Here is a 25,821-nt window from a genome sequence, read left to right on the forward strand (position 1 = left end):
CTCCAAGCGACTTCGGTAAGAGATACAATATACAATTCGTCCGTCGCTATGCTCATGTCTCAGAGTTCTTGCCAAACGCAGCACACCACACTTTGACACAGAGAATCTAGCTATACACATGTTGTAAACCGTCTAGAGACGGGTTTGAGAGTCGCTGTTCAAAGCTCGCGATGCTTCGATTCAATAGGTTGCCTCAACGAGGCTCGGGAATTCTCCTGTTGCATTAAGCCTACCGAGCGCTGATATGCTGGACAGCCGCCAGCCACTTCTGTTCGTCGGCTCTGAGATTTCATTAGCATGAGCTCCTTGAAAGTACAATAGACCGTGACAGCCTTTGCTATTAGAACTCCTTTTGGGTTAAGACGGGACTGACTTATCAAATCTTAGTAGCTTCCCCAGCACCGGTACGAGTTGGGCTCGGAGCTTGTTGTCTTTCTGCTCTAAGAACTGTAGCAGAATGGTCTTCAGATACATGACGTCCGGAGTCCCCTGCTGGGTAGGAGCTCCCGAACCGTTCAGTGCACCAGACCTATTGGAGTCCATTGAGCTTCTACCTGAGCTGCTTACTGTGTTGCTGAGCTTAGACTGGAGCGACTTGGCCTCCTTTGATAGTTTGTCATAGCGTATGCGATAGTCGTCTAACATGCGTCGCAAATCCGATTTGGCCTTCTCGGCATCTCTGACCTGTTGTTCTGAGGCATCAAGCGTGGATCGGAGATTTGAGACTGTCGATCGCATTTCGTTGACTTCGGCATCGGCCTTTTGCTCAACTGCCTCCAACTCCTCACGGCGACGCTTCCACTCTCGCTCGCGATGCTCTAGGTCATCCTTCTCATTAGAGATGGTCTTCAGTTCCCTCTCCACGTCACGGATTTTCTGTTTCAGTTCCTCCGTCTCCCTAGCTTTGCGCCTTGCCAGGGCACTCGACTCGTCCTCCAGCCGATCACGTTCTTCAATCGCAGCATCAAGTCGGGCTCTCATCTCGCGGACTTTGCTGTCAGCGCGCTCATCGACATCGGCAAGGAGTCGACGCATCGTCTCCGCCTCACGAGTTCGTTCTCCAAGAAGCTTTCGGCATTCTGCAAGCTCTTCATCGAGACTTTCCGCCTGTCCTTGCGACTCTTTGAGCTGGATGCTCAACTCGGCAGTCTGGTCGCGCATGCTGCCAAGGAGGTTTTGAGCGTTAGCATACTGTGATGTCTTGAGCTCCGCCTCTTCTCGGAGTACCTCCTGCTCCTTGCGCATCCTTGTGGTTTCCTCTTCTAGCTCTTTAATTCGTGGCTGGACCTTTGCCATCTCGTCCTGAAGACGTTGCAGTTCTCTCGAGGCCTTTTCTTCCTTCGCGCTGAGTTCGATCTTCTCGGCTTCAGTTCTACGAAGATCTCGTCCGGATACACGCTGGGCATCTTCCAACCGAAGACGAGTATTCGTCTCAGTAGTGAGTTTTTCACGGAGGTTCTTAATCTCCGCCTCACGGTCAGCGGCTAGGCGCTGTGCTCTCGTAATCTCCGTCTTGAGTTCCTTTTCCCTCTTCTCTAGGGCTCGTAATTCGGCCGTCTTCGAAGTCAGCTCCTCCTTGGTGGTTTTAAGCGTAGCAGATTCTTGGCGGAGGCTCTTGAGCTCTGGCTGTGCCTTCTGTAGAACCTCCCGTAGATCGGTTAGGTCCTTATATCGGCTTTGTGCAAGTTGCTGAGCTGCCCCGAGATCCGATTGCAATGTTGAGCTCTTGGCCCTTATCTCCTCATAGTCTCGTTTGAGAGACTCAAACTCGCTCTGGAGTTTGGAATTTGACTGCGATGTGGCGGACGAGGTTTCCAGTTCCTTTTCGAGCTCAGTGATACGCTCTTTCAGAGTGGCCTTCTCTCCTTCCAACGCCTTGATCTTCTCCTTCGCCTCGACGTGATCTTGGCCGATGGTCAGCAAATTCTCCTGCAATGTCTCAATCTCTTCCCGTAGATCATCTTCCGTCTTCCTTTGCTTAGTGAGCCTCTCAATCTGAGCGTCCTTCTGTTGAACATCCTCCTTCAACTCTGCAATTTCCGCGCGCAGTGCCTCAGCATCGGCCGTACCAACTGGTGAGGGGGGAGGTTGATCGGAGACATCGCCGGCCGTGGCTTCGGTTGCCGGGGTGGCCCCAGCTGTCCCAGCGCCGCCCTTCTTCTTCTTCTTTTTGTTCTTTTTGGAGGAAGCCGACGATGCCGCTGGCTGGGAAGTCGGCACGTCGAGAGTGTCTGGCGCTGACGTAGGAGATTCAAGTTTCTTGGTCAATTCTTGCAGCTTTTGTTCACCCTCTAGCTTGGACTCCTTCAGTGAGTCGATCTGGCTACTTAGGTCAGCAACTCTCTTGTCTAAGATCGACTTGGCCTCGGCGGCCTTCTTCGCCTCTACCTCAAGCTCGGTGGACTTGGCAGTGAACGTGGCGATCTCATCCTGGTGCTCCTTGATCGCGGATGCTGAAGAAGCTTTCTGCTGCTCGACTTGAGACTCGAGTTCCTTCAGTTGCGATTGAGCTTTTTCGAGGCGGTCTTTCAGAGATGCAATCTCACTGTTTCTCGCATCCAATTGCGTCTGGAGCGAGGCGGAGACCGCAACAGTGTCTCGTGACTCGCTGAGTTCCCTCGTTGCACTTTCAAGGCTTTCGACCAGGCCTGAACTATTCTCCTTAGCGGTGGATAGCTCGTCCCTGAGTGAGGTGATTTCGGCCCTCAGCTTCTCGATCTCGCTTGACTTTGCCTCGAGTTCCGCCTGAAGCTGGGGAATCTCATTGTCGTAGGAAAAAAAGTCCTCGTCGTTTTCCTTGTCCGCAGTGCTATCCGCAGGAATCTGCGGTTTCTGCTTCGGCGAGAAGATGCCGAGGACTTGAGCGACAGGGGACTTAGTCGCAGATGGTGAGCGTGAGTGCTGTGTGGCGGGATCATCCCCTTTCTCCTCTTCCGGAGCTGCTTCCGAAGACGCCTTGTCCTGGGCGACGGCCTCTTCTGACTTGCCCGCGCGAAGTGATTCCACCATCTCCTTGAGTGCAGCAATCTCTTTGTCTGCATTCTCGTATTTCTGCTTGAAGCTATCTTTCTCGGCGGATACGCGCTTGAACTCGTCCATGACCATGTCTCCCTTGAGATTGAGTTGATTTAAGTACTCGACCAGGGCGTCGGGGTCCTTGATGGATGTGAGCGGGGTGTTCTCTCGCAGCGCTCGTTCGAAGGGCTCAATAGACGTCGCTCGACTATGGGCGATTCGGTAGGAACGTAAAAGCTCTGTAGGTATGTCAGTCAGGTCTTATCGCCGGGGTGTTATGCAGAATAAAGTACGGACCTGGGTATGTCGCCTCGAGCTTCTCCAGCTTCCGCAGCTTTGATCGCACCTCGGCGGGAAGCTCGGGAGGCGTGGCCTTGCTGGGGGCGGTAGCAGGCATGGCATGCTGGTCCGATCCTTCGACTTTCTCATTGTGCTTGTCCAATGCGCCATCAGGAGGTTGATCTCCATTGGATTCGGGTGCTGCCGCCTCTTGCCCATTCCCATTTTCTTTAGCTGCGGATGCATCTGTCTCCCCCGTCGAGGGCTTTGGAGTGGTGGCGCGGCTCATGTCCTCGTCGTCTATGACAAAGGCGGCTTCGAACACGGCGGGGTCAGGGTTGACGAGCGGCTCGGCAGTGGAGGCGTCCTTGGAGACATCCTGGCTGGCCTTCTTGGGTCGGGGTCGCCGGGCGCCAGAGGAGGCACCGGTGCCGCTGGCGGATCGTGATAGAGATGGAGTCGTAGAGCCGGCGGCCTTCGGATCGGCAAGTGCTTTCTGGCGGGCTTGCTCTTCGGCGATGGTGCGGTCAATTGCGCCTTTGATCCTCTATCACAGGCACAGAAGGTTGCTCTGGTCAGCATACATACATATAGAGGGAGGCAGGCAGACAGGTAGGGTTATATAGACGGGTAGGATTGGAGATTGAGCCAGCGTCGTGACGCCGCGCGTTGCCTGTGTGTCTGCAAGCATACCTGGAACATGTTGCTGATCTATGAGGAAAAGTAGCCTGCGCTGCCCGAGCCACAGGCCGTAGGCTCTTCAGAGACAAGGCAGAATCGAGTATTAGATTTGGGTGAGCAAATATCCAGGTCGTCAGGTTCGAGAGAGCAGTAAGATGGAGAGCTTCAAGGTTAGGGAGCATACGCTGTTCTCACAGCTAGCGGCGCATTTGTTATCAAGGTACCGATGCTATAGCGTCAAGTAGAAGTAGGGAGGTATATAGGGCAGATGCATGCATCCCTGATCGGGCTCGGTGTTTAGTGGTGGAGTACCCAGGTAGATAGATATAGGTGATCTATTGACAGTCGTGAAGCAATTCCCAGCCAAAAAGAAAGGGTGAACAGAGTCTCCAAGAAGCCTTCAAGATCGGGTTCGGTTAGGTAAGGTAACCAACTCCCTAGGAACTGCGGTAGGTGTCAAAATGCCCCGATACCCACAGCTCAAACATCCCTGGAGCGTGCACAGGCCCCCCCTTCCATAGGTACCTAGCGTCCCTAGGTAGGTAGGTACCTAGGTAGCTCCCTATACATCGCTGGGTATACTGCCGAGTACACGTGTGCAGGTGGGCTCAGGTGCCCTTCCCTTTTCCAGCGATGAGGTCACACTAATTGCTGTACTGAGTACCTACGTTGTGAAGTGTGCGTGCTTGCAGTCTTGGTTTCTGCCGACCATCACCACCATCACCACCATCGTCGACATGCTCTTCTCTTCTCAGCGCCGTCAACATTGCTCATTATAACATACATACTCGCATACACATGTTCCAACGTCTTGTTCTTCCACCGCTTCTTTCCACAGCTCCAAGGGCCTAGCTACCCGGGTACCTACCGTCTACCTGTCTACAGAACGGCTCTCGTTCGCGACTCTTCGCGACGACGAGGTTCCGGAGGCTGGGTAACACAAACGGGCAACTCGGCAGCTGGGGCCCTTCGACTCGACATCTGACTTGACTCGGCTCGACGCGATAGCGATATCGATATCTTTGCCTGCTTAGAGCTTCCTGTCTTTCAGTCGTCATGGTGTCCTTCTGGCCATGGAGGGTAAGTCAAAGCTCCACATCATAGCAACCCTAGCCATCAGGAAGCTATCCGTAGTTCCCAGAGCTGCCTCAGCATACTCCAGTCTACGGAGAACTCTCTGCCTGGCCAAGTCTTGTGATATAACTGACTGCTGACTTTGCTTGCTGCTGACAGGGCGATGATTCCTCTCCTGCCTCCTTTGAGAAGACCCTGTCTACCCTCTCCACAAAGATCACAAACTCCCAGGCCCAGCTCGACCGCCTGAGAGCCACCGCCCGCCGGGTCAAGGTTCTCTCCACTCTGTACCTGTCTTTCGCATATCTCGTCTACGCTATCGTCTTGCTGCTGGTCGTTGGGTGGAAGAACATGGGTGTCTACGAATGGTCCGGAATGGCCGCTGGCCCCGTCGTGTAAGTCACGTCAGGTCGGGCAGACTGCTTGGATTTGTGATGGATATCACTACTGTTGCTGACACAATTCTCTCTTCTCTAGCATATACCTTGTCCGGGCTGTCTTCGCCCTGTACTTCAACTTCCGTACCGACTCCCTGAGTGCTCGCCTAAAGGACCAGCAAAACGAGCGGGCAAAGACAATCCAGAAGCTCAAGGACGCCACAAAATACGACTCGACCCTTGAGCTCCTGCAAAAATACGGCGGCGCTGACCCCAAGTCCTCAAGGGCGAAGAAGGCATCCGGTGAAGATGAAGGAGGCGACGCGTCTGGTGGCAGAGGAAGCCGCGGAAAGAAGTCACGACAGGGTGCAACAGGAGGCAGCCCGCCCAATCGGACCAACATGCCGCCGCCGCCCACAGCCAACATCCCGCGAGGTGACGCTCGAGTGCAATTCTCACCTGGCCCGGGCACACCGCAACATGCGGCGCAAAGCCCCTTCAGCACCCCTTCCCAGCCTCCGCGCCGTCATGCTCCGGAGATAGATGCCTCGGCGGAGTTTGCGCCAAATGCCTTTGATAATGGCAACTTGCCGCCATCACTGGCAGCACAGCACGATGGGGCGTATCTCGGCGTGTCCCAGTCCCACTGGTACGACAGAATCCTCGATCTTTTGTTAGGAGAAGATGAGACGGCGCCAAAGAACCGGATCGTTCTGGTCTGCAGCCGCTGCCGCTTGGTCAACGGACAAGCACCGCCCGGCACAAAGAGCCTGGCAGAGCTGGGGATGTGGAAATGCATGGCCTGCGGGGCTATGAATGGGGAGTTGGACGAAGGCAAGCGGATCGTGAAAGAAGTGCTTGGTCAGTCACCTGCATCACCAACCTCGGTAAATGACGACGAAGGAGATAGCTTCAATGCCGAGGCTCTCAAAGCAGATGGAGACTCGAGTGATCTCGTTGAGATCGGAAGGGATGATGGAGACACGGATGATGAGAAGGCTGTGGAGGACGCAGAGCCCATGATAGCAGAAAACACGACTGGAGCAAGGAAACGCAAGGGCAAGGGCAAGAAATAGTCATATGTGTATTGAACTGCCAAGATGGAGGGCAATTAATATTCTTCATACATGAATGCGGCGTTTATTTGCGATACCTAGGTCGACAAATGAAAAGTGGAAGGCTGTCGCTCCTATCAGAGGCCACATTGCTGCCTCTTCTTCTAGTTTGCTCCGGGCTCCTCAGGAGTCGCAGTCCTGCTCCGCGAAGATATTGATCTCCTTGCGTAGAGCTTTCAAGTGAGGCTTGGAGCACCATCTCTCGCAATTGGGACAGACAGCCTCCAGCTCAGAGTGCGTCACGACCGGCTTGCATAACAGCTCCGAGCCTCGAAAGATACATGGTGACGTGCGATAGACCATGTGTCTACTCGTTGGAATCATCACGCCTGCATGGATAGCAAACCGCCTCCCACAGCCGTACAATATTATTTCGAGGTTGCACCTGTATATCAAAGTTAGCATTAGTTACGTACAGGGGATTCCATGCTTTAATACACGACTGCGGTGATTAACTTACATCTTAGGTCGAAGCACTTCTGCCTCCAAAATGAACTAACCAGTAGCCTTCTCAGGCGTGTCAATGAGATGGCACCTCGGAGTTGAAGCTGGTGTGGTATCGTGTTCTCCGACTCGGGAAAGGGACTTCGCTGATGGTCTTTGAAAATGAGGCGAAGTTTCCCACCTTTGGCTCCCGAATCGGTGGTCTATTTTATGGCGTCCATTTGCAAACAATAGATTGAGTTGTAGCATGCATTGCTCGCCTCATGATTTTCTATTGTTCGAATGTTTCTTTGTCGATTTCTTTGTATGAATGAAAATCAGCATTTTATTGTTGCAAAGCGAAGGCGCTTTTGTAATGCACACAACGCATTTTTCCTCCTTAGTAGACGGTCTGTCATAGCTATGTCTTACATATATAGGCAACGGCAAAGGCCGCGCTGACTGAATGTCATGATATCTCAGACCAACAATCCATCGTTCAGCCATTGCAAAGCAGCAGAAGTTCTCGTCGGTACCTCCCTCACTTGCAGAGCCTACCTCCCTACAGCAACTCTACATTTGCGAAATAATAGCACATCGAAGATATGTCTTATCCACCGATCAGCATACGTTGCTCTATTTGTCATCTTTGCTGTCCAAGGGAATGCTACGACTTGCGCCATCCTGGGCAGTGCCATGACAAATACTGTGTTTCTAACATGCCACGTCCTAGAGTCAACAGGGCCCAGTCCACCGATTACTTCACTAGCTCGTCGTCCTCTGATCGTCCCCGATTCGATTATGAGGAGGACAGGGGCTACAACGTTGCTTATGTTTCACCTCCTCCGTCTCCTGGAGAGAGACATGGTAAGTACCCACCCTCAGCATCGCGTTCTGCAAAGTATTATGACCAAAGCGACGATTATGACCGGCCGCATCGTTCATATAGTGTAAGGCGCTCGTTCTCAACAAGGGAGCCAAGCGTGACAAGAGATAGAAGCGATTACAGAGAGCCCAGCCATCGTCCATCAATGAAGCGATCGACTTCACAAAGAGGACCGCCCTTATCACGCACAGAAAGTACAGGTAAGTCATATTCAACCAGAAAGCCATCCGAAGCCCGTGTGTACGAGCCGGAGAGGGAGTCGCGCCGATCCAGCCGCTCTTCCCGGTCCTTTGCTCAACCGGAGTTCTATGAACGGCCTCGCGACGGGCCAGAGTATTATGCTCATCGACCACAACGCACGTCACGTTCGTCGTCATTCTCAGTGCCCAAAGCTCCGTTCCAGTACAAGTACGCATCGACTGAGGATCCCGATGGCACGATTCTCGATGAAGTGCCACCTGAGGTTGCCCCCGAATATGAAGACGCGTATGACCGAATGCGCCGTCGGTCGTACAAGCACCGCTGATTGCGGCTGAAGCGTCTTTCAACTGTATTCCTCTTTAGTTCGTAATATTTGGAGATTTATCTCAACAAAGGTAAGATGTTGCCGTCTCAAGTGCGACAGGTCAGCCTTTTCATTTGTCTGTAGTCATTATCTTCCAGACTAATGCTAACATACGTATTTTCATTAACACATCTCTATCCAATTACAAGAGTGGAGCGCTTCTCATAGGAATATTCAATGATCTAGCGTGACATTTCCACTCCTTGTTCTCAAATGCATCATTTACAATTTGTGGCGAGCAGTAGAGAGGGAGTGCGAGCATTGTAAGTAGTGCATTGTAATATCTAAGTAACAGAGTGCAATTGGGCGAGGACCCGGCTTGTATATGATCGTGAGCCCCCGGTCATCGTTAGATAAGCTCGTAGTGAGCAGGGGAGAGATGCTACTCCGTGACACAATTATATCGCTCTATCGTTGATCGACTATCACATTTTGCTATTTACACAGCGGGGAAGGTTGAGAATGAATTCTATTTGGTGTTGATGTTTCCTTTGCCGTCGGGCCCGATGGAGCCTCCTCCCCAGATAGTTCGGTCATTTTTGTTCAGGTATGCCCCTCGCCCAGGATACGACCAGATCAAGTCCCCCCAGCCTGGATGGTCCGAGTAGGTTCCGGCAACTAGAATTAGTCAGTACTGAGTCTTTTCACAAAAAGGACCGCTGTATTCTTACTGTGCTGTTCACCTCCTGCGGAATCGGCCAGCTTTTTTGCTTGCGTCGTCCAGGGAGCCTTCATGCCCCGTTTGACAACATATTGGTAATACAATATCTGTTCAATGTCAGCCGCCAATCAATTTTTCTTTACCCGTTTTCAAGTAGGCGTAGTGAAGCTTACATCCCAAACCTTGGGGCTCCCGACGATACCCCTGCTGATGTTTGAAGGAGCAGCCCAGGGGCCATTGATCAAGATTGCCTCGCATCGGTAGAATTTGCGGTCGTACGGGACGTCATAACCCAAATTGTATTTGGCAGTATATTCTGCGGCTTTCAGGATGAGATTGTTTTCAAAGCTGTAGAGATCAGTGCCCTGAGACTGGATGACGCGAGCTGCCTCCGCAGCCCATCCGAGGCCGGTCATCGAATGGCCTTGATCTCTACCTGTTTCGGCACATTGCCCTGTCTCTGTGTCGTAATTGCCACGCAATCCGGCACAAAGGTCATTCTGGTAGGCATATAAGGCATAATTGTACTACAGATCGGTGAAACACAGGATTAGCTTATGTGCGAGGACGTTGTTGTGGAAGGACTTTTGGCGGCGAGGACTAGTCTTACCATGGAGACATCATCCAAAAAGACTGCAAAGGAGAGCAGTGCCTTGATGCTTGCCAATCCATAATTTGCCTGGCCGATGATGATTGACTGCCGAGCAAACAGCCAGTAAAGCTGGTTGGAAAACCCTGACCCTCCGGACGGCTTCGCTCCTTGCTCTACCCAGCCTCCTTCCCATCTCATGATTTCCGCGGCATTGACAAACATGTCTCCCTCAAGTCCGACTAGCAGAGAGGTGTCTGTACCAATGATGTCGGTTAGGTTACTTCCCCATGCATCTAAGATAGTAGTAGCCTTGTCCCAATGGCTTTGATTTCTTGTGAAGTACCACATGAGTGAATTTTGATAGCTTGCGCGCACGTCATTCGAGAATGTCGTGTAATTGCTGCATGATCCTCTGCAGAGGACCTTCTTTGGTCCTTGTATGACATACTAGAAATGGGTGTTAGTGAGCTCTGATCATACAAGGATTGACCAATCGAGTAATGACTTACATCACCGCTCGAGAAAGGATCGGTACTGAAGTTTACAAAAGCGGATTTCCAAGGCTCTTGTCCATTTTTGACTCCTAGTCTAATTCTTTCCAAGTCGTCATGTGTGTGCCAAAGGCCGGGATGGATGAAGTCGCCTACGCGAGTTTTCATCCCGAGCACCGGGTTTGTAGGATTGATAGGGCCATTTAGGACAGGCAGACCGTTCAACCCCCCAGTGGCTAAGGCATGGCCACTGAAGAGCCAGAAAGCCAAGACAATTCTGAAGAGGCGATGGGTTGATCCTGCAAATGCCATGGTCATCAGCCTAACAAGATCGCAGTGCAATTATGTTTCAAGCCCAAGGCGCCGAGCAGGTACCAGCTTCACTATAAGCCGGGGTGGAACTAGGAATTTATGAGCACCCAAATGTATCAAATACTCACGGGCCGAGAGGTCTGCAAGGGGCCCGCGCTGCAGAGATCGATTACGCCGAACCTGTAGCGATTGACCGCCGCACCGACTCTTGATCACCCGCAATCTCATTTCCCCACCGCTAACCTCCATAAGTATGGGGGATCAGGGGTTACGTGCGGGGTAAGAGAAGAAGAACAGGGACATCAACGCGCCCGCCGGAGCTGATATTTCCGTGAGCTCCAAGCAAGAAAGCAGCAAACCCGAGTTCGCGACTCCCCGGCCGGGGGGCCGGGGGGAAGGTCTAACGTCGTTTCGGGACACGGCCTATTGCCCGGGCCGAGCAAGTGGTGATGCTCCCCATTCGACAAGACTTGCAATGATCCCACTCCAGAAGGCCTTGCAGACTGAGTTCATCCCAAGATACAAAACTTAGGCATTTTAGTAGATAGATGCGGGGATGTCTTACAAGGTATGAGATGTAACTTGGGGTTTCAATCGTGCTCTCACAGCCAATGACAGACACCCAGCTGCAAACATGAGGCCCGTACACGCACTATCTTTGTTGCTTAGTTTCACATGTGTCGAGGCCATCAAGAATCCCATCATATCTGGGTGCGCATCATACATGTGACCTCCGTTCTTGAGTACATTGGTCATCTAACGTCTGAGCAGATGGAATCCCGATCCCAGTATTTTACGAGTTGAAGATGACTACTTCATCGCAACATCATCCTTCGAATACTACCCGGGCGTGCCTATTTATCATAGTAAAGACCTCGCAAATTGGAAACTTTACTCCCATGCCTTGACGTCTCCCAGCCATGTGCAGTTATATGGCGTACCAACCGGTGCAGGTGCGTGGTTTTGGTTCCATCTGCCGTATCCAATAACAAAATCTTATGTTGATCAACGAGACTAGGTGTATGGGCTCCCTCGCTTTCGTATATCAATGGTTTATATTATCTTGCCTCCATGACTCGTTGGACGTATGATCCGGTTGCAAGAGTTTGGCCCCGAGTGTACTTTTCAACCTCGCCGGACCTGTTGTCTTGGTCCGATCCAATTTGGTGCGATCCATGGGGCATCGACCCATCTCTTTTTCAAGATCCACTATCCAACAAGACATATCTGAATCTTATGGCTCCAAATAACAATGTCGATCGGATTTGGGGCATTTATCAATGCGAGGTCAGCCTCGAGACTGGCAAATGCGTCGGACAGTATCGGAGTTTGTGGAATGGAACCATGCCTCATGATGCTTCTGCACGAGATGAGGGGCCGAAGATGTTCTACAAGGATGAATACTATTATCTTCTAATTGCAGAAGGTGGAACAGATGACTTGCACCGAGCAACTATTGCCAGATCCAAATCTCCGGAGGGGCCATGGGAGCCGTGCCCCAATAATCCCATTCTATTCAATGGAGCCTACGGATTCGACAATCTTACTGTACAATCTACAGGCCATGCAACGTTTGTAGATACAGTCGATGGAGACTGGTATGCGGCTTTCATCGCTCGACGAAAAATAAACGGGTCATCACCGCTGGGTAGGTAAACTCCGCCTCTTCAATTATCTTTACCTTCTTTCTGACCTAAAAGAACACCTGGCTGACAATTAATTAGGTCGCGAAACGTTCCTGACAACGCTTGAGTGGAAAGATGGCTGGCCAATCCTTAACTCAGGCGGGCCTATACTTCTGAGTGAAAGTTTTGGGACCGCTCCGGACCAGGCCAAACCTCAAGATTTCATTGACACATTCTCTGATAAGAGTCTGGATCCAAGTTGGTATCAACTGCGGATACCCTATACAGAAAACTTCCGGCTTGGAGCAACCAAGCGCAAACGTTCTTGCCGAGGAGACGCGGGACTCACTTTCGTACCCAATGTCTTTTCCCTGAGTGAGAGAGATACTCCATCAGCAATCCTACGGAAACAGAAGTCATTGAATATGACTTTCTCCGCCACTTTGCTACCAACCAATGGAACGCTCAGTTATCGACAGTCAGTAGGTATTTCGGCATATCTGAGCGAATTTCAGCATGAGGATATTGGCGTGAAAGGCTGCACGAATCATACAGGGCTTTGCATCTATTCTGAACTCAGAATGAATACCACGATATCGGTAAGCACGCATATGCAGTTCTTTGGCATGGGTGTGATTAAGTATTGACAATTTTCAGACTAGAGAATTGCCCTTGAACCAGTCCACCATACCAGAAAAACTAACTCTATCCATTCGCGCAACGCCGCTTGTATATTCTCTTGGCTACACCCTTGGTAATGAAGAACCACACTGGATGGCTGAATTATCTTCGTCTTGGCTGGCCTTTGCTCCAGCCAACTTTTTTGTGTTTGAAGGGGCCAGCTTTGCGCTCTTTGCCAGTGGTGGAGGCAATCCCTGGCCATTTGATGGACCAGAAGTTGGCTTTTCTGAAGTTAGGGAGATATACTTTGATGAAAACATACCAGACTACGATGTTTGGTCGTGATTATCAATTTTTCTTGTATGTCCAGACACCCTCGCTTGTGTTAGTCAGATTCTCCACATATCAAGTCACCCCTTGCTCATTGTCTATGGTTTACCTCTTGCTGCTCCGGCGTAAAGTGTACCTTAATCATATATGTGCTAGATAGTAACTACTTCAAGCTCCTCATCATTACTCAGTCAGTGTCTCGGTACCTTTAGATAAATCACAGGTTGACAAGCATCTGGCCGTTAAGCTCATTTGCTGTGGACCAGATTCTGAGGCTGGACGGATCTCCACATCTCAGTACGGACCTCCGGAGTCGATTTGCCGGTTCAACTGAGCCATTGGAGTTTATTATGAGATTGTATGACTTCGTAATTCGATTCAGTCAACCTTCATTGTCGGGTGCGGGCCGAACCCCAACCCGTCCTGGTCTACCCCATCTTCTGTCAAAAAAATATGGGGAAGAGAAAGATCTGGGGTAGGTGATCTATTCCTAACAAAGACAGTTGAGGGGCCGCGTGAGAAAGTCGGTTTATTGACGGAGTTTCTGTAATGAAATTCTAGCCGGGTTACTGGTGGACAAACTCCAGAAAGCCCGGTGAACATGGAGAATTTTGAAGTATATATATTTGAACATGGTCGACTCTAATTTGTCGCTGTCTCGAGCAAACGCAAACAGAACATCCCCAGACCTAACTTCATAGTACTCGGCTTTTGCTCTTTACAAGATGGGTCTCAAGTCGTTTCGCTCCTATGCGCTTGCAGCAATCCTCCTGCCGTTTCTCCAAGTCGTACAATGTGCGGTCCACCCTGGGCTTCTTCATACAGAGAGTGACTTCACACGAATCAAGAGCTACGTCTCAGCCAAGAAAGAGCCTTGGTATACTGGATGGACCAAGCTCACTGCGCATGCCAGCGCAACTTATACACCCAGTCCGGCGGCAACTGTCTATCGAGGCACAGGAACGCCAGAGAATTACGCTTCTCTATATCGTGATGCGGCATCAGCCTATGCCAATGCAATCTACTGGAAGGTGACTGGTGACACGTCTCACGCTGCCGCCGCGGCAAAAACCTTGGATGCTTGGAGCAGTACTCTGAAAGTCATTGATGGCACTTCCGATAAGTATCTTGCTAGTGGAATTTATGGTTATCAGCTCGCAAATGCTGGAGAGATCCTCCGCGGGTACTCAAGCTGGACTGGTTTGTCTTCTCTTGTGAACATGTTGAACGCCGTGTTCTATCCCATGAACCACGCATTCATTACAGCACACAATGGAGCAGCAATCGACCATTATTGGGCAAATTGGGACCTGGCGAACCTTTGTACGATGCATGCGATCGGTGTTATCTCAGACAACTCAACTATGATCAACGAGGCCATCACATATTTCAAGACTGGGGCTGGAAATGGAGCTATACAAAAGGCTATCTGGAAACTGTACACTGAATCAGGCACTGGAAAATCATTGGGACAAGGCCAAGAAGCTGGAAGAGACCAGGGACACGCGATGTTGGATTTTGCCTTGCTCGGCACGCTCGCCCAGCAATCGTATAACCAGGGTAACGATCTCTTCGGTTATCTGAGCAACAGAATTCTAGCCGGGTAAGTTATCTCTACAAAGGGGACGACTCTTACACTAATACTATACCAGCGCAGAATATGCGGCGAAGTATAACCTCGGCAATGATGTTCCGTATACTACCTATACCAACTCGGACGTTTCCCAGACGACTATCAGCAATAGCAGCCGTGGGAATGTACGGCCTATTTGGGAACTTCTATACAGTCATTATGGTGTACTGAAAGGCTTAGATGCGTCCTGGTCGAAGGCTTATCGCGACCTTGTCGTCAGTCAAGGTGGAGGAGCTGAAGGTGGAGGCGGAGATTATGGCACAACTAGTGGAGGTTATGATCAACTCGGTTATGGGACTTTACTGTATCGGCTGGATAGTTGAAGGGCGCAAGACAATGGATTACTCATCCGTCAGGGTAACAAGGGCGGCAACTGCAACATCAGACACGACGGAGGCAATCAGGTCTATGTCATGTTCTTAAATCTCTATAATGGTTATGTTTCACCCAATTTGATCAAATCGAGATACATTCCTGTGACATGATGAACCAGAAGACGTCCAGAAATCGAAGGGGCAGCTTACCAGCAACTTTCCACCGGCGGCCTAGCAATTTCAGGGCTGCCGTAGTGACTTCTATCGCAGGCTCCATTTCTGGCCATGAGTCCTCTCGAAGAAACCACTGGGCTTCTGTAGCAGCATGATATAGAGACTGAAGCATTAATGGACTACCAATCTCTTGGGCTTTCTCCTCATTTTGCAAGATCTTCCGAGCTATGTTGGGAATTCTGTCGCTTGCAATGGACCTTATGCCTTCTAGTGCCATGCTTTGCATTGCTGACTCTTGTGCCACGCGCTCGCGGGAGTCAGGCTCATTACAGCCATACAGATTATACAGAGTCAGTCGAGCGGAACAGCAAAGAGCCAAGTCGATCATACATTGAGCAACTTCGGTTTTATCGCCCGTCAAGAGATTTTGTGCTAGATGGCTGTCCAAGGCGGCGAGGGCCGAATGTAGCTGCAGTGCTTCCTGCAATCTAGCAGAACGGTCCAGCTCTTCTTCATCTCGATGTTTGAGTACGAGCCCAAGCATATGCGCCGACTGACATGTCCGTGCAAACAGTCCCAATCGTACTTCATTCGAGAATCCAGAAGTAAAAACAGGCTCATTCGGGCCGATCTCGCCGTTATTCCACCTAAGATCGTCAGATGGCAGCAAATCACCCCGACATGGTTCTGGAGTTGCAAGGTGAAATCCTTTGGGGCCAAGACCCAGATATCTAAAGTGCTGAAGTTAGCTCACTGTTATGCTAGTGATCCGATGTTACCAGAGATTAGGTTATTAAGATTGGACATAACAGACCTATCAAGGATGAGTATGGCCCACCATACTCGCCTCTCCTCTTCTCGAGGAGTCCAAGAATTGGCAGGCTTATAGAGCTGCGTTGTTTTATGCGGGTTCCTGCAGGGAAGGCCCATCATGGTGCCGAGCCTAGCTGCGTGACCTACTGTTAAGTATGCGGCAGGGAAGATTCCATGACCAAGCTCGTAGAGCGCAATCATCACTAATGCCTGTAGTATGACAACAGACGTTACTGTTGTGGTTTCAAGTGTTGAGAACAGGCGCTTGACTGTCCTGTACAGCACAGAATCGGCAGGAGTACCAAATGTTACTTGTTCGGAGACCATTCTCATGCAGAGCATTAGAAGTGCCAGGCTGTCATCGATAGCGCCGTCAATCTGATGGTAGATGCGCTTCTTGCTGACAAACGGAAACCACAAATGAGTGGTCAAGAAGTATTGATGACAAACGGAGGTAGAATCTGCCCCAATGAGCGCCATGACGCCAAATGAGGCCGGCCGACCAGGGGCTGGTGGTGTTTGCGGGAGAGGAGAGAGAAATTCTGGATCAAGAAACAAAGCCGAAGGAAAGCTCGGCGGAGCAGACGGCAAGTGCGGACTCATCTCCGCTCTGTAGTCATCATCTAAGTCCTGATGACCACTGTCTAGTCGAGTCTCTAGTAATTGCACCCTGGCAATCAGGGATTCGCGATCTAGTTCAGACGGTTTTATGGACTTCGGGCCTTGTGGATACTGACAATCCTTTCCTAATCGTACACACTGAAAGGATAAGAAGTTAGATAATATCGAGAAGGGCTCTGTGTTGTATCAGAGAGGCATACCAAGGCACATGACGGGAGTTCCTTCGTACACTTGCGCTTCAGCCGCCTTGATCCGGTTAGCTAGCACGCACCGGTCAAGATAATCATGTGATCATACCGACAAGCCCTACAAGCTTGAGGAGCAGCTTTCACCCTCTTCATTGTGAGCAAGTCCTTTCAGAACTGTATCGAAGATAATCGTAATATGGAATGCTAAGAAGTGTTGTCCAGCTTGGCCTCAATCATCCAGGACAATGTGTGTAATGATGTCTATCGAAGTCGAGGGTGATCACAGCAGCGACAAGTCGCATGTGATGATCAAGTGAAGAGTTTTTGAGATTCAGTGTAGATGGCCAGGCAAGATGACATTCGACAAACGGCTGACAGATCACCTACCTTCAGTCTTGCAGAGGGATAATTAGGGTACTTGCTCGAGCTAGGTAACTTGTATGTGGCGAGGTGGGGTTCTGAGACAGAGCGGCCGCTCGTCCGCTCTGTCCGCTCCTCCACTCCGTCCGCTCCGCTGTCGAACTAACGTGTCCTACAGGTTTGTCGAGCCAGAACATAGCTAGTATCACAGCCAGGACTTCAAATGAAACATATTGCATCAGAAATGACTCACTGGTTCTATAATTGATGCCAAGCGGGAAAAGTAAGGGACCGGTCGAACGATCGATCGGGCAGCGATTGCACCTAGCAATTACATGGTAAGTATAAATTCGAGGCCCGTCTTGGTCAGTACAATGTAATCTTCCACAACCAAATCTTCAATCAGCCTTCTCAAAGACCTCTACATCACTTCAATGGCACGGCTTGTTTGGCTCATTACCGGCTGTTCCTCTGGGATCGGCGAGATCCTCGTGCGCCAAGTCCTAGCCCGTGGTGACTATGTCATTGCAACTGCCCGAAGATTGGAAAGCATTGGCAACCTTAAAGAAATAGGGGCACAAATACTACATGTCGATGTTACCGAAGCTCAAGAAGTTCTAAATAAGACCATCTTGGAAGCGAATTCGATTTACGGGAGGATCGATGTCTTGGTGAACAACGCTGCGTATATTGCAACAGGGGCGTGGGAGGATCTCGAGTAAGAAATTGCAACAGAACCATTTCTCTTGCCAGTGATAGTTTCACTAAGATTACGCTAGCGACCAAATACTTCTGGACCAGTTTGAAACGAATGTTTTTGGAGTCATCAGGGTCACTCGAGCAGTACTGCCCTATTTGCGGCAGCGTAGAACTGGAACGATGGTCTTCATCAGTTCTCGGTCAGGGTGGCACGGGGATCCATTTGTTGGCCCGTACAGCGGCTCCAAGTTCGCGCTCGAAGGTGAGGATCTAGGTCACCATACCCCAATGAATCTCTAATTAAGTGGCAATAATAGGCCTAGTAGAATGTCTTAGTCGGGAAACAAAACACTTGGGCATCAAGACTCTGTTGATTGAGCCAGGCCGATTTCGAACGAAGCTCCTATCTCCTGGCAATTTGAAGACTATCGAGTCCAAAATCTCAGACTATGTGGAGCCTTCGAGAGCTTTCAATGCCGGATTAAGTCAGGAAGATCGGACACAGCCAGGGAATCCAGACAGAGCTGTTGAGATCATTGTCGACCTTGTTCGCAAGGAAGGTTGTGCTGCAGATAGAGATATACCACTTAGGCTTCCGCTGGGCACTGACTGCTACGACACTATCAAGGAAAAGTGTCACGAAACACTGAATATCCTCGAAGATTGGGAATCAGTTATCACCAGTACGGACTACTAGGATGAGAGCAGAAGCTCTAGCCCGCGAGGATTACTATGGGGACATAGCGTCCATGTGAAAATCGTATTCCTTACTCGCTTATCTTTTAGAAATTGTCACTATCATCATTGTAAAGAGGGGAAAGGCGTCCTGCAAACCCGTTAAATTCGCGAGTTCAGTCTCTATGTTTCATGTCTATCGTACTTTTCACTACTCCGAAAACACAAGAACTTTAGTTTCGTGTACACTGACATTCTTGAGCACTAAAGTGTCAGTAATTTTGCATAAATTGCGGCCAGCCCAAACATCCCGAACGGTGTATTTGGCTGTTGTGTCGAAGTCAGGTATGCTGTGTAGTGGAATTGTGATATCCGTCGCATTTGCTCCGTAGTTCAAGGCAAGAATGACGTGCCGCGAATTTCCCGAACTAAGAGGTCCGGCCCAAACTTGGGTCTTGTTTTCAATCGAGATGTCCGGTAGGTAATTGACCGCTACTCCTGCATCATCCTGTGAGATAGAAATCACCTCTTTGTTAAGCATGACATCCAAGGATTCCTTCTTGATTTTCGTGACGTCAGCTCCAATGATCAATGGAGATTTCAATGCTGCCCAGAATGAGAAGTGAGTTTGTTCTTGAAACAAATTCATCGTTCCCGTACCAATTTCCAACATGTCCATATCAGCTAGCACATCATTAGAATCGTCGACCGAGATAATCGGAGGCCACTCACCCCATGAACCCGGCTTTTGAAAGCGAGAAAGCTCACGCATTTTCCGTATCATAGTGAGCACACTGACACCAGCATATCCTGTGTTCAGGCAGTAAGCCGTCTGGCACACACCAGAACTATCAGCAGCAAACGAGCTTTTGATGTCTCCAGACATCCGATAAGAATCAGCGAATTGATCAGCCCAGAACCAAGGAAACTGGTTGCCCCACTGGCAGAGTGAGTAGAAAATTTCCCGTCCAGAGTTTTTAAGCGCATCGGCCATTCGCAGAAAGCGTTCTTGGGGAGATAATGTGTTCGCTTGGAAACCACCACAATTGTCATACTTGAGATAATCAACACCCCATGCAGCGTAGGAACTGGCATCGAGTTCTTCGTAACCGTAGCTTCCAGGATAGAACGCGCAGTCGTAGACTCCCGCATCGCTTTCGAGCTTGTTAGATCGCAGTCTTAACAGTGAGGTAAGAGAGCATACCTATAAACCCCAATTTTCAGCCCGAGGCGATGAACATAGTCTACGAGACTCTTGATTCCATCTGGAAACCTTGTTATATTGGCTTGCTGGCGGCCATTTGCATCTCTCGAATAAGCCTGCCAGCCGTCATCGAGGTTAACGTAATTGTAGCCCGCCTCTAATAGACCGGTGTCAACGATAGCTTTGGCAGTTGTCTCGATGAGGCTCTGGTTGATATTGGCCTTGAATGTGTTCCAAGAGTTCCATCCTAATTTCTTTAAGTAAAGTATCTCACATATCATAACATGGAACAAACAGACCCATTTGCGGCTTTGTTGGATTCACCGCGGCATTGCAAGAAGCTGCCACAAGGGCAAGTAACCAAAGCATGTTGGAACTGATTCGCTCACGAACGCGGGTGCCCTCTGCAAAGATTTAGTCGACGGTTTCTAAGGGAAGCCAGTCCTGGCTGAGATTTGACCATTCATTTTACACGACCAGGCTTGCAATTACTCTCGGCTTGATGCCCCGCTCCTCCGTCTCCTCCGCTTTTTCTCCGCACCTGGAGTAACACAACTCTCACCACCCCCTGTGGGGTTCATGGAAACCAATTTCTGCTCCATCCCGAGAATGAGATAGTCCTCGTGTGGTCCTTTTAGAACCCTCCGGAGAATCCCCCGACATTCTCATTCCCCTCACTGCAACCTCACTAGTAGGCTTTTCACAAAACAATCTGCAATTCGCGTTGAACTCGCGAGTCACCTCGCAGATTGGCTGGACTACCGGAGTGCCCAGTCACATTCTTTAAGTCTTCGAAAAGACCCTTTACATGTAGACATTGCGATCTTGATACTCTAGAAGCCGTTCTATCACCATGAAACTTCACTTCCTGCTGTCTTTGTCTCTCACTGGCGTCGCCTTTTGCGATAGCAGTGACCGACAGCCTCTTGCATATGCTGCAGTGCCATCAGGGACTTACGTGCCTCCTAAAAGTCCATCCACTACGACTCTTCTGGATTTCGTGAAGTCGAGAAGTGATCTCAGCAATCTTGCGAGTGTCCTTGAGCAATGCGCAGGTATGATGTTGGCATGATTCATTTAATTGAAAAAAAGTATTCCCTCGACTGACATGGACACGATTCCAGGGTTCTCAGAGGCATTCTCAACCGCCACGACGTGGCAGTTCACATTCCTGGCGCCATCGAATACAGCCTTCAACAACACAGGCGCCTACTATTCAACCTGGGCGGCAACGCCAAAGGGCAAATGGTGGCTCGGCAATGTGCTTCAACACCATTATATTCCGAATTCACAGTTGAAGCGTAGCGCATTCAATTCTACGCTTCGGCGCCTTCAGACTGGCACTTTTCTCTATATCAGTGCACAAGATGTCGATGGACAGGTGATGCTAAACGGGAACTCCGCCATCACAGAAGCCGACATACCAGTGACTAATGTCAGTATGCGAAGCACATTCGCTCAATTCGCCACTAACCGTGTCAACTAGGGACTTGTCCATATTGTTGATCACATCTTGGACCCTTCGGCCCAGATTCTTCAACCGGACTTACCCAAAGTCAGCCAAGCTTTCATCCCGGGGAGCTGTTCAAATCCTGCATTGCCATATTGCTAATAGATCTGTCCTCTGTTTGTACTCGAAGACAATTCTATATGTAGTAATGCAATCATTGGGACTGTACATTTGTAGTCCATAAATATTGTTACTTTGAAGATGAACTTTTCCTTTAGTCATGAGTTGAGTATACGGAAGAACCTTCTGTACAACACCATGAATTCTTCCGCTACTCTTGACCTCGGTAGCCTGTTGCTCAGTAGATACGTATTGGAATCTTGGTCTAGTGGTGCGAGATGGCTGTCCACAAAAGCCTCCGAGCACAACTTAAAATCAAACAGTGCACATTGTAGACCTGCGTTTACCAAGCCGAAAGACTTAGATCCTCAAAAGGCATATTTTACACCAAATTTTCTACGTCAGTAATGATCAGGTCGACAAGAAGCCACCGGAGGTCGTATCAAACGTTACAAAAATCATCTTTTAATATCTCGTGACTGGGATCTTGGACCGGCTAGTACACAACCTGGACAAGTACACCTAGCGCATTGATTTGCCATTGCTTATGAAAAGAGAACTGGAGATCACACGAGACAAAGATTGTGAGCTAGGTGGATGTCAGGCAATACCCACTTGGCTGGGGCGTATGCCCACCCTAGCGGCTTGCCTAGCGGCTTGCCGGTCGCCGCCGCCGTTAGTGTTCCGGACTGGGTTCCGGTACTTGTTCCGGTGCTCCGCAACTAGGTGTACAGTATTGATTTGACCTGTCATCTCGGTGGCTCGGGACAGCGTCTCCAACCCAGTGTATCTCGGACTGATTATAGCGTCGAGCGCCACCAAAATACTTACAGGGCAATCAACTTGTCTCTCCTCAAGAGCCGCCCCAATCCAATTTTCAATCGAGTCGGGATAGCCCAAGTCTCAGGGGTCGTGCAATCATCTAGTCCAGCAAGGGAACAATAACCTAGGACGAGAGCTTCACTCGAAACTATCTAGATATTTCTTGTTTTGCATTGGTAATCTTCAACATTTCAGACAACTAGAGCCCGTGTATTACGGAAAATCGAGATGGGTCATTCGAGGAAGCGTGCTCGTCTTGTTGAAGATGCAATAGAGACGCCGTCTATCAAGCCATCAGTTGATAATATCTTGTCTATCATAAACGAAAAGGAAAACAAGTTACAGGAATTGTATTCAACTTCAGTTGAGGCCAAGATTTGGAAAGTTGCATCAGGGCAACTTTTCAAAGTATGTCTATTTGCACTGCAAATTCGTGTTCAGGTACTAATATGTTTTCAGCCAACTCCTCCAACTTTCATACCGGAATACACAGAGCCAGGGGGATTCGAATATGTGTATAGAGACCTAAGCTTCTGGACGTCTGGCTTCTTCCCTGGCAGTCTTTACTTGCTGTTGGAAAGGCAACGGAAATACCCGCACGTCTTGCATTCGTTGTCTACCAATGGTCAAAGTCTCCATCAACTTCAGTTAGAGTACATAACCCATCTGAATTTTCATAATAATCAGCTAAACGGGAATTTTAGATTTGCATGCAAGTGGTGGACGGAAAATCTCCACCAAAACGCTATACTTGAAGGGACACACGACCTGGGTTTTATGATAACCCCTTGGGCGAAGCTTGCTTGGATACTGAATCGGGACTTTAGAGCTTTTGAAACTCTGAAAACAACAGCAAAGACACTGTCAGCTCGATTCAGCCCTGCTGTTGGTGCACTCAGATCATGGGACACGTGCAAAACCAAAGCCTACTCCTTCCAAGACCCTGCCAAAGACTTCCTAATGATCATTGTAAGTAAAGATTAATAGTTTCCTTTGCTCTTACTGGGGTCTCCATCGCTAACATAAACAGGATAACATGATGAATCTCGACCTCCTTTTCTACGTGGCGGCACAGACGGGAAATAAAGAAATGTACAATATCGCTCTGGCACATGCCCGAACCACCCAACGCTCACATATTCGATCGGACTCCTCTACCATACATCTCGTTGTGTTTGACCCGCTTACTGGCGACGTCAAATCGAACTTAACGAATCAAGGCCACTCTCCGTCTTCCTGCTGGGCACGAGGTCAAGCGTGGGCTATTGCTGGTTTCGCAGAAACATATCACTGGACACACGACAAGTCATTCTTGAGCACGTCGCGTAACTGTGCTGATTACTTCATCGCTCGACTCCCTCCTTCGAGCATTCCACCATGGGACTTTGACGCAGTAGAACGAGAACCAAAGAAGCAGCATCCATCAGATACAAGCGCCGCGATGATTGCAGCTTACGGGATGCTACTCCTACATGAAGCCCTGACAGCTTTGGGAGAAGAGTCTGGCTATCTAGCAGAAGCATTGCGAATTACAGCAGCGGTTTGCGAGAGTCATATAAATCCCCATGCCAAGTTTATTGTTCAGAAGGAGACCATCAAAACGGTCGAACATGGCGCGATGGAGTACGAGGCGCAGCTCGGAGTTGATGTCGGCGAAGTCGAGGCTATTCTGAGTGGTGCCACAATCAACAACTACGAGTTTGCGCCGCGCCGGTGGGCAAATCACTCGCTAGTTTATGCAGACTACTTTTTCCTTCTGGTGGGAAATAAGCTGCTTGAGATGGGTCTAGGCCCGTTCATTGCAGAGGGGACTGACCAGCTCAAGAACAATGGTAACGGTATAGTCAATGGCAAAGCATGATAGATACGACAGCAGTGCATATCGTATAGACATTGCATTAGACTAGGAAAGACAGATTGACTTTTTTGCCCACCTTGTAATAAACAACCCTAAAGATCCCGCTCAGCCCTTATTACACCGTGAATATCGGAAAACGAAAATGGCAAATAAGCCATATTCACGTCATACCAGGAGGCTTATCTACAGGGTGAGAGAACATGCTAACTCGCTGGTTCGGAAGGAAGGAATAGTCCAGGAAAGAACTCAGATCTTCGAACCCCGCGTTGGTGCCATCCACAGACATGCGCCCTGGTTGAACATTATATTCTGGAACTCGATCTCCCCCGTAAATTCCGCCAGGCTGATTCATAGACGCCAATATTGGGGATTGCATAGCAGTCTGGTTTGCGCTTGATGGCTGCGCTTGAAACGCCAGAGGCAACGGAGGGAAGGCTAACGATATGCTGTCTGGTGATTCTCCTTGATCCATCGCAAGTGTGGTTCCATCAGTTAGCCTAGACACCGGCTGTTGACGGGTTGTCCGACTTGGAGACTCTAGAAGATGTGATGCGTTATGTATAGTGCCATTAGGTAGTAAGCTTGTAGGTTTGTTTGGCGTGAGGCCAGATGTTGTTGTCTCCCCCCCTTGATCTTCTGAGTACACGGCTTGCCGGATGTCCAAGGATGCGCCCATCTGCCTTGCATGGAGAAGACGTGAGGCAAACTTCGAGGCGATGTTCTCGCTCGAAGCGCTTGAAACTGGCAAACCATAAGGGCCGTTCCATCTGCGCGAGATCTCCCAAAGGCTGTTCACCAGGGAATCCAATTCTGAAGGGAGCCTAATGTTGTAGTAAGATGAGTGCGCCAACAGCATTCTGCCACAGATGAAGAGACAGAATGCAAACTGGGGATTGGTCAAAATATCAGAGCCTTGAAGGAACTTCTCGGCAATGATTGCAACTTCCGTTGCCGCAACAAGACATGTCTCCGCGCTCGACGTAGAAGGCAACCTGATTGGCATTGATTGCCATTCTAAAGAAGGGTAGGCGACTCCTTGATGTAGGAGAACCACGGCTGTGTTATGTGTGATATGTGCCAGCGTTAGATTGGGGTCCATGATGCCGTCGGGATTTAGTGCACAAGCCTCGCGCCACCGCTCGGGAAGGTATATTTTCCACCTGCGCATAGACTGTTAGATTTCATTTCGAGACTGAGATCTGGAGGTACTCACTGTACAAGACGGAGATCTAGCTGCTTAAATCGCATCAACCATAATTGAACATCCTGTGGCTTGGAAACATCCACCGCCTGCTGTAGGAAGAACGATGTCACCAGACTCAGGCTTTCTGTGGCCTCTATGCAGTACGCAAAGCCTCCCAAGGATTCCTGATCTTCTGATTCGGCTCTGGCACTTGGAAGTACGCTGCTGCCTCTGCTTGTCTGGTCAGAAACTCCAAAATAGGGCGTTGGCGTATTGAGACTGTTGCCATGCTCCCACAAAGCACCCTCGCAAGGCAGACGTCTTTTGACATCGGCACTTGTGAGGGACAGATTCCAGCCTGTGGCAATGCTACAGAAGCGGTCCATCAAAAATACATTCCAGAAGACTCGTCTTCTCTCTTCCAGCTCACTCCAGTCGCGAGCCGGTGGTAGGAATGCTATCCTTTTGATAAGAACCCTCGCATCTGTTGCCGACGACTGGTCTTCATCTTCGACGCTTAGCTGTAGCTGCTCTACAGTCCTTGTCATGCTACCCACGATAGACTATATATTCCACGTTAGCTCTGTGTGAACGCTTCATTCAGACGTACATACCCATGCTGACGGACTGCGCCCACTGCCAATCTACAACGGAGTAATT

At 49.8% G+C, this 25,821-nt stretch overlaps 3 protein-coding genes across 3 annotated transcripts; 2 read left to right on the forward strand and 1 right to left on the reverse strand.

Moving 5' to 3' along the window:
- Window positions 1-229: 229 nt before the first annotated feature.
- On the reverse strand, window positions 230-3,996 carry UCRPA7_6274 (putative viral a-type inclusion protein repeat protein; the record flags this gene model as incomplete). The annotated part of the gene is made up of 4 exons (XM_007918813.1): window positions 230-281; window positions 374-3,254; window positions 3,313-3,841; window positions 3,988-3,996. The coding sequence occupies 4 exons, from the start codon at window positions 3,994-3,996 to the stop codon at window positions 230-232; spliced, it is 3,471 nt and encodes a 1,156-aa protein (XP_007917004.1).
- Window positions 3,997-5,031: 1,035 nt separating this feature from the next.
- On the forward strand, window positions 5,032-6,502 carry UCRPA7_6275 (hypothetical protein; the record flags this gene model as incomplete). The annotated part of the gene is made up of 3 exons (XM_007918814.1): window positions 5,032-5,055; window positions 5,209-5,444; window positions 5,527-6,502. 3 exons carry the CDS (start codon window positions 5,032-5,034, stop codon window positions 6,500-6,502), a joined length of 1,236 nt encoding a protein of 411 aa, XP_007917005.1.
- Window positions 6,503-23,561: 17,059 nt separating this feature from the next.
- On the forward strand, window positions 23,562-23,981 carry UCRPA7_6276 (putative glucuronyl hydrolase protein; the record flags this gene model as incomplete). The annotated part of the gene is made up of 1 exon (XM_007918815.1): window positions 23,562-23,981. One exon carries the CDS (start codon window positions 23,562-23,564, stop codon window positions 23,979-23,981), a length of 420 nt encoding a protein of 139 aa, XP_007917006.1.
- Between the last annotated feature and the right edge of the window lie 1,840 nt (window positions 23,982-25,821).

The sequence above is a fragment of the Phaeoacremonium minimum genome (genome assembly GCF_000392275.1).
Source record: "Phaeoacremonium minimum UCRPA7 unplaced genomic scaffold PA7_03_scaffold_457, whole genome shotgun sequence".
Classification (NCBI taxonomy): domain Eukaryota; kingdom Fungi; phylum Ascomycota; class Sordariomycetes; order Togniniales; family Togniniaceae; genus Phaeoacremonium; species Phaeoacremonium minimum.